The 12,443-nt window shown below is 43.7% G+C and overlaps 2 protein-coding genes across 2 annotated transcripts in view; one reads left to right on the top strand and one right to left on the bottom strand.

Annotated features, from left to right (window-relative positions):
* The window catches only part of cntrl (centriolin), a gene marked incomplete at its 5' end in the record, with an annotated part of 184,646 nt that extends 173,763 nt beyond the window's left edge, over positions 1-10,883 (top strand). Inside the window, 20 exon segments of the mRNA XM_035659130.1 lie at positions 199-411; positions 863-1,013; positions 1,092-1,264; positions 1,528-1,640; positions 1,885-2,014; positions 2,091-2,179; positions 2,263-2,403; positions 2,689-2,752; positions 3,901-4,011; positions 4,320-4,437; positions 4,749-5,113; positions 6,918-7,012; positions 7,419-7,534; positions 7,719-7,792; positions 8,232-8,363; positions 8,728-8,815; positions 8,919-9,091; positions 9,179-9,259; positions 9,653-9,715; positions 10,089-10,883. Of these exon segments, the coding sequence (XP_035515023.1) occupies positions 199-411; positions 863-1,013; positions 1,092-1,264; positions 1,528-1,640; positions 1,885-2,014; positions 2,091-2,179; positions 2,263-2,403; positions 2,689-2,752; positions 3,901-4,011; positions 4,320-4,437; positions 4,749-5,113; positions 6,918-7,012; positions 7,419-7,534; positions 7,719-7,792; positions 8,232-8,363; positions 8,728-8,815; positions 8,919-9,091; positions 9,179-9,259; positions 9,653-9,715; positions 10,089-10,214 (2,616 nt within the window).
* tti2 (TELO2 interacting protein 2) lies at positions 9,705-12,139 on the bottom strand (the record flags this gene model as incomplete). The annotated part of the gene is given in 4 exon segments (XM_035659134.1): positions 9,705-11,064; positions 11,164-11,323; positions 11,715-11,858; positions 11,946-12,139. Coding segments are annotated over 4 exon segments (585 nt in total), but the record flags the coding sequence as incomplete, so codon positions are not given.
* Between the last annotated feature and the right edge of the window lie 304 nt (positions 12,140-12,443).

Genomic DNA, 12,443 nt, shown 5'->3' with positions numbered 1-12,443 from the left:
GGCTCGCAGCCCCTCTGGGACGTCATTTGTCTGTCCAACAGCGTGAGAGAAGCAGCACCAATGAACTAATCTGTCTTGTCTTCTTTATAAGGCTTTTGAGACAAAGTTAACAACCTTAAACATCTGAACAGCAGAATTTTTCTGTACAGTAGTATAGCATTAACAATGTGATCTGTTAATGAGACATCTGTTTGTCAGGACTCTGTGGAGGAACTCGATGGCAGCGATCACACACCGACACCTCAGTCTGAACACACACACACAGTGCAGGAGCTGAGGGCCGAGCTGGATAAATCTCAGAGACACACACACAGACTGAGACAGAAGCTGGACCGGACCAGAAACAGGACCAGAAACAGGACCCGGACCAGAGATGGAGGACGGTGGTGCTTCATACCTCCAGGACACAGTGTGAGACACACAGTTGGACTGATATTTATCTGAGCTACATGCTAATTTAGAGTTCTTGCTGCTTATTTCTGCCTGAGAAATGTAAAGTGAACGATTAAAGAGACAAACTGACGAAGCCGGTCCCAAACCAGTTCTTTGTGTTTGAACAGCCAAAGAACCAGCAATGTATTTATTAGCTGTTTAGCGAGCTACTAATGTCTGGATCGCTTTGATATCTCATATGAATGTTACAAATGTCAAATGTAACTTTGATATGAATTGAAAAAACAACAAAACTAAAGGAAACCAGTTCAAGATCCGGTTCTTAGAAGGTTCTCAAGTTGAACCAAGTCTGAACCGACTGTAGCACCAGAACCAGAACTAGGTTTATCTAATTCATAAGACATTGTACTTCATGTTGTTGTTCTTTTGGTCTGGAGCATCATTGGAACTAAACCTTTCTCCCTCTCAGGCTCACAGTCTGGGCTCTCTGGGGACTCAGGACTCTGGTTTGGGGCTGCATTACCTGAGTACTCCAGACAGGGGGCGGCAGCAGGACCGACCACCCACCGGAGGAGGGTACTGGGTCTACATCCCCCCCACAAACAGCGACTCTGACACAGGTACACACACATTTCATAACAGCTGCAATATGTTGAGGTGTGACTGCAGATGTCCCCTGAGCTGTGAACTGTCTCCAGCAGAGTGGAGGGACAGCGGAGGAGGCAGCGACGCTGACGGGACTCCTCCCCCAGCTGCACCGGCCTCTGCTGGACTCTCTGACACGCCTCTGGTTGGACCTGCCTGGCTGCTCTGTGGTCCTCCAGCAGGAGGCGCTGCACTGCACTGTAACATCCCAGAGCACAGAGACACGGTCAGTGGCAGAGACATACCAACCTGCTGCAGGGAAACTGTGAGAGCCAATTAGGTCATCAGAATCAACACACAATCACCTCAATGGTTTTAAGAATTAATGAAGTTCACATCACTTGTGTTCAGTCTCTCTTTTAAATGTGTTTTGGGGATAAATGAGTATTGATTATGGTGTTACAACAGTACTGATACCTTCATAGCCTTCATGTGTGACAGCATGGACAGAAAATAGTTCTTATATTGCGTGTGTGTGTGTGTGAGCAGGTAGACAGGTGTGTGTGTGAGTGTGTGCACAAAGAAGCAGAGAGTCTGCAGGAAGAGAAGAAGAAACTGCGACAGGAAACCAAACAGCTACGACACACACTGAGACGACACAGGTAACACACACACACACACACAAATCAGTTATTAAAATATTTTATATCCATATAACTGATTATTAATGCTAATTATGCTAATTGGCCAACATATGTAAGTTAGCATCTGTCAGTTTCTAAATGTTGGAGACCCAGACTGAACATTTCTAACATTAAAGTTTATACCCAACCAGCTGTAGACCACAGTCTGGGAGGTTTGTTCAGTGATCTCACAGTGTGTGTGTGTGTGTGTGTGTGTGTGCAGGAGTGTGGTGCAGGTGTGTGATGAGGTGGAGTGTGTGGAGAAAACTTTGCTGAAGAGACGAGCTGAACTCCGGAAGGCTGACAGACTGCTGCTGGAGGTTCAGAGCTGCATACACGCTTCCAGAGACAAGGTACACACTGTCTCACTGTCTCACTGCACACACCGCGTCACTGGTTCGATCCCGTCTCTCCTCCTGTCTCCTCCAGGCCACTTCAGCTCAGCAGGAGGCCGACGTGTTACAGCGCTGCGTTCAGGACGGCACCTCCCGTCTGCAGGAGGCCACACAGCACATCAGGTAAACCCCCACAGGCCGACCTCTGACCTCCACTCTCAGATAACAGCATGTGACTCTTCATCATTGTATTGACTGCCCTTCAGAGAGCTGCAGGAAGAGGTGGAGGAGCTGAGGAGGAGGAGACAGGAGGAGGAGCGGACTCTGAGGGAGGTGGAGGAGACAGTGAAGAGCAGAGATCAGAAATTACAACAACTGGACACAGAAATGCACTCAGCTACAGACAGGTACAGATAAAGTTAGTTCAGGTCAGTTTAAATCACAATCATACATATTGTTGGTGATAATTTCCCTTTATCTGTTCCTTAAACTCCTGCAGTGTTCTTTCATTTTCATATCTCAGATAAAAAGTGATTAAGCAGCGAGTTATATCAGACTGCCTCACAGTGAAAAGCCTCCAGCTGCTATTAATAGGTGCATCACATGACACACAATTTCTCCTTATTGTGTGGTCTAAATAACAACCTGGTGTGTGGTTGTGTGTGTGTGTGTGTGTGTGTGTGTGTGTGCAGATTAGCTGATGTGCTGTCAGACCTTCAGGAGTCTCAGAAGCGTTTAGAGTCACTCAACAATCAGGTAAAGTCACAGCTTCATCAGTTTCAGTTGAGTGAATATACTCACCGGTAACGCCACAGTCTTACAAAACTCTGCTCATTATAATAATAATAATAATAATAATGTTACACCATGCAGCTAATATAGAGAATATTTTCTTGGTTTAAATGGTTCATGAAGACTTTCTGCTCACACACTTTACTGAACTGTGTCAATATTCTGTCTCTTCAGGTTAGTTTATGTGCACACAGAGAAATAGGGCTGTAAGGTACGAAGAAGGTCCTTAAAGTGATAACTGTGGACCTTTGTTTAATGTTAAAGCTACAAAGACATGGCTGACAGAACTTTTAACAAGCTTAAGGTACAGGAAACTGTTACGGCAAATCAGTGATCACAAAACCTTGATTTAAATAGAGAGAGTCGGGTTTATTGAATAAAAGAGGCTACTAGTAAATTTCCTGTGTGTCCTGGGAATAACTTCATTAGTAAAGAACTCCTTCCTTCAGCGTCTACTGGCAAGTTCACAATTAATCTGTTTGTGTGATTTTGTTCATTTAATTAAGTAGCTGATTGTCAGTGGAGCAGAGAAATGCTTCTACAGCCATAACCATTACTCCCAGTTTTATTTTATTTAAGTATTGTTACTGTTTTATTGTTGATCTGTTCTCTCATTCTTTGTATTCCTGCATGGGGACTCATTTTTATGTATTTATTTAACTTGATTTAATGCCGTGGTCGTCCCTTATACCCTGCAGAGTTTAAAACTTTATTTTTAGGCCGTTATAGCATTCACTTGTTATGGATCCTTCCTCTCAGTGAACCTTCCCTGAATAAATAAAGGTTAAAAAAAAAACAACTGTACCAGGATATAAATGTACATTTTCGTGGTAGCGGTAGAGTATGTACCATGTTTAAAGGTACAGTGCTTGTACACTGTTAGGGTTCATTAATTTCTTAGTGTGTAGTAATCATTGTCATAAGACTTTGATCGGGTCAGAGACAGTTAATAGAGACAGGCTGCAAATAGCTCGTGCCAGTATCATAATGATTATAACAGACTGTGATTCACAGCAACAGGACAACAGTCAGAGGAGCCAGACAGAGGAAGCAGAGGTTTAACTGTAACTGAAAATTATGGGATGTCAGAAAGACTCTGTTCCTCCCTGCAGGTGGAGCAGCAGGAGCAGAGGTTGCTGCAGAGGAAGGAGGAGCATCTAACAGCTGTGAACAGAGTGGAGGAGGTCAGAGAGGAGGAGAGACGCCTGCAGGACACAGTCAGGGTGAGCACACAGTTATTTGTGCCACATTACTGAAATATAAAATCATCTTACATTAAAACTATTGATGCTCTTTTACCTGAAATCTGCTTTAAGAAAAACAGATCCGACAGCCAAACAGTGGAGGAAAAAATGACAAACATGAAACCAGATGATAAAAATCTCAAAGCTGCAGTGAAGCAAACTGAGGAACAGTGATCAGCTGATTTCACTCTCTAACAGAGCATTCAATGAGAGATATCTGCAACATCCTGGTGTTAAAGTTTCCATTAAGAACCAGGTGTTGACCTGCTGTCTGTGTGTTTGTGAAGGAGCTGTTGGAGCAGCAGGAGGCGCTGCTGAGTGAGAAGAGGTCCACAGTGTGCGCTCTGAGAGAGGACGAGCAGAGACTGATCACAGTGCAGTCTGATCTCAACACACACAGAACAGGTAACACACACACACCTGCACTGACTGAACATGTTCACCTCGTTATCCAATCAGCAGCTGTTTATTGAGCTGCAGTTCCTCTAACGTCCACTAATCAAACTCTGACTTTCACAAATCTGTCCCAGAGCACTTTATCTTCTGTACAATATACGACACCCTCCATCCTCAGTTATTCATTATCCATAAAATATGTTTTTTGAAGGAAGAAAACAACATTCAGAATCCTGAAAACTGCTGTTTTATATGTTTGACTCGTTTCTGTCTCAGTGAGTCGACAGCCTCACGCCATAGCTCAACGTGTGTGTGTTCAGAGCTCAAACAGGTCCTCCAGGAGTTGCTTGTAGAGCAGCAGGCGCTGGAGGAAGTGAAAACCAAACGCTCCCAGAGTCTCCAGCGGCTCCGCAAGAAGCAGGATCAGCTGGACAGGATACAGGTCGAGGTGGACAGGATGAGGGACGAGTTGGACGGGACCCAGGATGAAGTGGACAGGAAGAGAGACGAGCTGGAAAGGAAGCAGGAGGAAGTGGACAAGAAGAGGGACGAGTTGGACAGAATGAAGGAGGAAGTGGACAGGAAGAGGGAAGAGCTGGCTGAGCTGCAACAGGAAGTTGAGTCCCACAGGAAGCAGGCAGAGATTTGTCTGAATGAGACAAAACAACAACGAACAGAACTGCAGGTCAGTGGAAAATATTTAACACAGAACTCACACTGACAATGAAGGAACTGTTTCCAGTTTATTCTGTGTTCATTAGGAAATATTTCCTTTTGTAACCATTCAACATTTTTCTAAAAATGAAAACTCTAAAAAGTGAAGATAATGAAACTGAACACACCAAACTCCAACATCTGAGTCTCACGTTTTACCTGCACTGTCAGCAGCCCTGCAGGAGAGACACGCTGTGGTGCATTGTGGGATTTTATAACTAAACTTTATGAGCAGGACTCACACTTGTACTTCCTCTGACTGTGTGAAATCTGATGTTTTCAGTACACAGATGAAAATAAAAGATATTAATGCCAAAGAAAGTAAAGGTGTGCGTCCTGCCAACACTCTGGGAAATAAATGAATGTGTAACGTTTGATGGATTTACAAGAAGACCCGAATAATGAAGAATCTGTTACTGTTACTGAGAGTTTCACAAAGTTTCTCCTCACTCAATAACTCTCAAAATTGTGAGATTTTTTTAATGGAGTCTGGTGATATTGTGGTTACTGGTTCATCAGTTTAAGAGAGTTCCCAAACGTCTGCTGCTGATCTGAAACATGATCCAATCCGACAGTTTCTGTGTTCTTACAGGATGTCAGTGAGTATGCGGTCCTTCAATGTGGACTCAGACCACCTCTGGAAGTGGTCTGATCCAATCCCCCAAGACAAATGTTAATACCAAGTGTAAACAGGTTCTTTGAGTTGGTGCACATTACATCAGCTAAACATGCAAAAGTATAAAATTACAATAGGCACTTTGACCATGTAGCTAATGAATTAAACTGATAAATAAGTATTTACTTGGTTTAAATGGTTCTCTGTTGGTTCTTCCCATCAAACGGCTCCTCACACACTTAACTTATATTTTATCAAGTTATTTATTATGTGTCGTTATAATGTAATCACTGTAATAAGACTTAAAAGCCTCGACTGTCTGTGCTGTTAAACTGTAACAGAGATAATAAAGAGTGACATCAGATAGTATAAAAGAAAACTGGTTATGACCTCAACCCCTCCCACAGTGCAGGGGATCTGCATGCTCTAACTTTATGTTCCACATTACAACAGAACATAGAAACACAAACACCCCTACACTCATTACAACATGGTATCTCCCGGAACCTTTGCATTGGTGCTCAGGTACCCTGGGGACTCTTTTAGCCAGAACACCCTGGAGAGGAAACAAGGTGAGTGACCTAAACACAAACATTAGATTATTGGTCGACTCCACAATCAATAATCAATCATTTTACCACAATGAGCACGTTATGTTCAGGTCACCAAACAGACTGAGTATGATTGTGTTTACATGTTTGTGTTTACTTCAGTCATTCCCTGCTGAGAGCACAAAATCCCCAAACACACAAATACACACTGTCTGTGCTTTATTTCTTTTACCAGTGCTGTTTACTCATTATCATCAACAACTGTTGGTATTTAACCACTTTATAGTAACGGAGCTCTCTGACATCCAATGGAAACCCGGAGCAGCTTCATAACGGCAACGTCACAGTTTATGATACTGAATGTCCTCTGAGGACTCACAGAGTCTCTTAACTGGTGTTATCAGTCTGTTGGAGACCTGATGAGCTGAACATGAAGTCTGCCTCCGTTCCAGCTTTCTTTTACATGAGTCACATTTTATTGGTTGTACAGTTTCACAGTGGCTCAATATAATGTTACAACTCTGCTGCATCTTCAGGTTATGAGAACTTTTACTTTTTTTAAAGAAACAAAGCAGAAAAAATGTGTGTTTGTTATGTTTTGTGTGCAGGAGCTGCAGGAGGAGCTGAGCAGGAGGAGGGAGGAGAGGAGCAGCATAAAGGAGCAGTGTAAACACCTGGAGGCCCGACGGAGGCACGCTGACAGGTACACACCAAATATATGAAACAGTTTCACTGTTAAAGCTGCTGCACTACAGCCCAGCAAACACTCATTGTACCTGAACGCAACATTAAACTCAACCAAAACGTCTGTTTGTGTTTCCAACAATCACAAATCCTCATATGTAACCTTTAAAAATACAGTTTATTCTAATATTCAAATAACTTATGATGCTCCAGAACAGATTATAAAAACCTGAAATAAACATATTATCAGTTATTAGATCTAATATGTGTGTGTGTGTGTGTTGTGTGTGTGGTGTGTGGTTGTGTGTGGTTGGTGGTGTCCGTGTTGTGGCGGTCCTGTGTGTGTCTGTTGTGGTGTTGTGTGTGTGGTGGTGTGTCTGCGTGTGTGTCCCTGTGTTGTCTGTGTGTGTCTGTGTGTCTGTCAGGAGTCTGTCAGTGGTGGAGGCGGAGCTTGCTAAACAGACGGAGGAGCACAACCACGCCCAACGTCTCAAACAGGAAGTGGTCAGAGATACAGCAGCCACTCAGGAGCAGCTTAACGGTATGACATCATCAGTGCGACACAGAGAATATACTGTGATACACATCTAGAAGACCCAACAGAGTATGTAAACACTAACAGCTGTTACAGGGTGAATATCAGTGTGTGTGTGTCTGCTGGTGGTGAAACATTGAATAACTTTATTAGAACAGACACACATGAACAACTGGAGTTTGTGTTGTAGAGAACTCAGAGCTGCTGACTCTGCTCAGTGAACGAGTGGAGGAGAGGAAGAAACAGCTGATCACCCTGGAGCAGGTAACACACACACACACACACACCACACTACACACACACACACAAACAATGTTTATACACAAAGAAATAAATCATTTAATGTGTAATGTTTGCCAAATTTACAACAAAGGCTCAATTAATGAACAATCTGTCGTAGGCGGGGTTTCTGGTGATATTGTTGTGAACCTCATTAGCACACTGATAAAACAATGTGGTCACATGGTCTGAGAGATTATTTTAACTTTTTCCTGTTTGTTTTTTTTTATTTCCAACAATAATTCATTATTTGTTGAAAAGTACCGTATGTATGAATGAATGATCCTTTCTCAGAGGGTGAGATTAAACCTTCAATATTCCAACACTGAGTTTGTCTCCCATGTGTTATAAATAAAGTTGGTTTAAAAAGGAAAGACCCAGGTGGAGGCACAGTTGGACTCTCAGCACTGTGGTTCCTCCACAGGGGGACAGAGTTCAGGGACGGACAGGACGTCTTCTGAAGTGTTTGTGTTTGCAGGAGCTGAGTGAGTCTCGTCAGCAGCAGCAACAGAGAACAGAAACACTGCAGGAGCTGGACACACACATACAGCACAGACAGAGTAACCACACACACCACACACACAACACAGACATAATGCCACAGACAGGTAAACACACACACACACACACACACACACACACACACACACACACATACAGCACAGACAGGTAACACACACACACACACACACACATACAGCACAGACAGGTAACACACACACACACACACACAGTGAACAGTAAATTACAACCTTTATCGTTTATGTAATGTCTTCATGTTTGTTGTTATTGTCACATAGAAACAGAAACTCTGTCAGTCTGTATAAAGATTGAATGAAAGAAACTTTTTATTAAATGTATAAATTGTTGTCCATTATTTTTTACTAATTGATGGATCAATACTCTCTGATTGTCTCTGTCAGGCGCTGTGTGTCGGACTGGAGGATGTTAAAGCTGCAGTGTGTCAGTTGGAGGACAGGGGGCGCCGTCTGCAGCTCAACCAGCTCAGTCAGTCCACACACAAACCTCTCGATCAATAGTTCACTATTTCCTGATAAATGCTCCTCATTGATTCTAAATTCACAAAAAATCTAAATGTTTGATTGATCAGAGGACGAGCTGCTGGAGGGACAGAAACAGCTGCTCCACAAGGAGGAGGGGCTACAGCGAAAGGAGGAGGAGCTACATCTGAGAGAGGAGGAGCTTAACCGGAAAGAGGAGGAGCTACAGCAGAAACGTGAGGAGCTTCGTGTGAAAGACGACAAAAGACACAAGAAAGTGGAGGTGAAGCATCATAATGATTAATCAATAATCGATACAGGTTCATTATTTGTAGTAACCGTACTGTTAATGGTGAATGTGTTTATGCAGGAGGACAGAGAGGAGGAGGAGGAGGAAGAGGAGTCTTTCTACCTGTCTACAGCTGGTCTGAGATCAGCCTTCAGCACTGAGGTGAGATACATTTAAAATCACATTAATTACAGATTAATTATTGATTACCTGGTGAAATGAATTGATAAGTTGTTTAATTTATGTTTAAACACACAAACAAAAATAGTTACTTTTACAGAAATGTAGGAAAATATATTCATTCATTTATTAATGTCTTCATATATTTCAGGTTTAAAACCTTTTCTATTTCCAGAGACCACATACACCAATGTGAAAGGATTCAGTCCCAAAGAGTCTTATCAATAATCAAATACTGTCTCTTTCCTTGTTCACTTCAAACTTCCAAAAGTTAAAATATTTTATCTGGGGACTCTTTTTGGCCCCCGGACCACAGTTTGAAAACCACTGAATTAGGCAACAGGCATAGCCATGTAGCTAACTGTGTGTTTTCAGGAGGAGAGGTGGACGGTTGAGCTTGAGAGAGAAAAACTGAGACAACAAGAGGACCGACTGAAGGTAAACTATTTTATTATTAATAAACAATAATTCAGATTTATAATCAGATTAAACAGAAATAATCACAGATTGATTATTGCAGAGATCTTTAATGAGCAGTTGTAATAAAGGATATTGGAACATCTGTAGTGAACACATTGATCAGCTGTACACACTGAATGCTCACAGTAACCATGACGACTGCATCCAAACTAGTGAAATGATGCCCTCAAATACTCACGTTGCAACCAACGTTAGTATCTGAGTTAGTAAGGAACAGTTATTGATCCTGTAGCTTCACACACACACAGATACAGTACAGACTCACTGAGAGGAGCTTTAATGTGTGCACTGTGAGTGAAAGCTCACTGACTGTTTGTCGTCTGCTGTTCAGGCTCGTCTGCGCTGCACTTTGTGGACTCGGCAGGAGACTCTGGAGGAGAGACGACTGGAGACTGAGGACAGTGTACTGGGACTGAAACACAGACTGGACCAGCTGGACTCACTGCTCACACACTGATGTACACAGAAACAACCCTGAACTACATTCACTCGCTGTTCTGGAGCTTTAATGGTTATATACAACATTCTGACACTAGATGTCGCTCTACAGCTCCAGCATCTCAGAACAAAGCAGCCCACCGGACTCCATTTACAAAACCACTGATTTCACTCAGATCATCATAAGTTCATTAAAGTGAACAGAAACAGAATAAAACCATGTGACTGTAGCTTTACTTCTTTAAACTGACAGCTGCTGGGAAACCACTGTGATACAGCTCCAAACACTTTCTGCTCTCACTCTCAACCTTATTCATCTTCAATTATGCAACAGCCAATCAGAGTGCCAGCTCTACCTATAATCAATATATGGATCTATTGGTTGCAGCTGATCACTAATGTTAGTTTGTGAACTATAAACACTGAACGCTGGTTTTATGAGTCAGAAACTCCCACATGACCTGAATGCAGCATCAGTCTTTACAGTAACTGATTACTTTCTCCAGTAACTAGTAATGTAACTGATTACTGTTGTAGCCCCACACTGATTAGCATTAGCATACGTGGAGCATAAACCAGGTGTGTCTGTGAGAAGCTCGTGGTGCCTTCAGGTCAACATGTGAAACAGATTTTACAGCTTTGTTGTATTTGATGATTTTTATCTTTAAATAAAGTCTTTGTGATAAAACTGTTTGACTCATTCATAATGATATTCCAGCAGCCCTCAGTTCTGTCTGACAGGAGCAGCTCCGTTACAGTCCAGGTGTTCCAGGTGTGCAGCATCACCTCTCTGTCGTCATGGTTACTGTTGCTAGGCAACTGAGCACCTCAGAGCTGCAGCAGCTGCTGTCGACCTGCTGGAGGAGAGGCTGACAGACAGACAGGCAGACAGACAGACAGGCAGGCAGACAGACAGTTAGTGACAGTCTAACTGCGGTCCAGGTGAGACTGTCGGCAGGTAAACTCACCTGGACGTTCCCGTGTGAGACGGCATCCAGCAGTTTGATGCAGAGAGACGTCTCACTCATCAGCGTCTGTCTGACAGAGTCACCAAGCTCAGAGTCTGCAGAGACAGACAGCAGCAACTTCAACAGGCAACGCAGCAACACGTCAACACGGCACGCCATCCTGAGAGAGAGACAGAGGGAGAGGAGAGACAGACAGGGAGAGAGACAGACAGGGAGAGAGACAGGGAGAGAGAGAGAGACAGGGAGAGGAGGGACAGGCAGGCAGAGAGACAGAGAGAGAGAGAGACAGACAGGTGAAACCAGCTGCAGTTCCTGTGTTTGTCCTCCAGAGGTCAGAGTTGAAACATTGATGAACTCTGATCAACAATAAAACAGACACCACCTGTGTGTGTGTGTTTGTGTGTGTGTGTGTGTGTGTTGTGGTAAATGTACAAAGGTTTCTAACAGTATTCTGCCCTCTAAAAGCAGAATACACTCACTGTGTCAGTGTGTCAGTGTTCATTCAGCCTGCAGTTACTGCACCACCTATATATCTGTTAATGTGAGCTAACCGGGGCCAGGTCGCTCTGATGCTCTTCTGCAGCCCCTCCAGGATCTTCAGTCGACTCGTCTCTTCGGGCGGATCTCGAACCTCCAGGTATCCCAGCACCACCCGCTCCAGCCGCCGCAGGTGTCTGCACACCGCCACGCCCATCCTGACCGCACACAAAACAAACGCAACCTGAGACACCTCGAACCCCACCCGCCCGCCGTCAGCAGCAGTGAACATCGAGCGCTCCTACCTCTCGACGTACGCCGGCAGAGCCGAGGCGTAGACGCGCCGCAGCGCCACCTTGTGCTCCGCCTCCATGTGCGTCAGGACCAGACGCAGCACGTCGTCATGGCGACAGGGCTTCCTGCGGGAGGAGGAGGGGCCGAGCGAGGAGGGGGGCTTCTCCAAAACCACCAACAGGTCCAGCAGACAGCAGAGGACCGGCTGCAGACGGAAATATTAAAGTTCAACAAACATAAACACATTTTATTGTTTATTGATCCGACAGATATTGACAGTTTTACATCCTCGGTTGGTCGAATCATTCTCATTATTTATTATCAATATGCAGAAATGTGGACATTCATTTGTTAAATATAATGAATAAATAAATATTTAACAGAACCCTTTTTAACCATCAGTCTGACGTCACTTCCTGTTTCCTGTATGTGTCACAGTGTTTACCGCCCTGTTTTTAAGTCTCGCTGTAAGAGCTGAATCAGTGGACAACCTGAGCGACCTCAGATCT

The sequence above is a fragment of the Morone saxatilis genome, unplaced genomic scaffold, assembly GCF_004916995.1.
Source record: "Morone saxatilis isolate NCDOM2014 unplaced genomic scaffold, NCSU_SB_2.0 Contig16, whole genome shotgun sequence".
Classification (NCBI taxonomy): Eukaryota; Metazoa; Chordata; class Actinopteri; family Moronidae; genus Morone; species Morone saxatilis.
The sequence above is the reverse complement of the archived record's forward strand: the minus strand, read 5'-3'. Positions and strand labels throughout refer to the sequence as shown.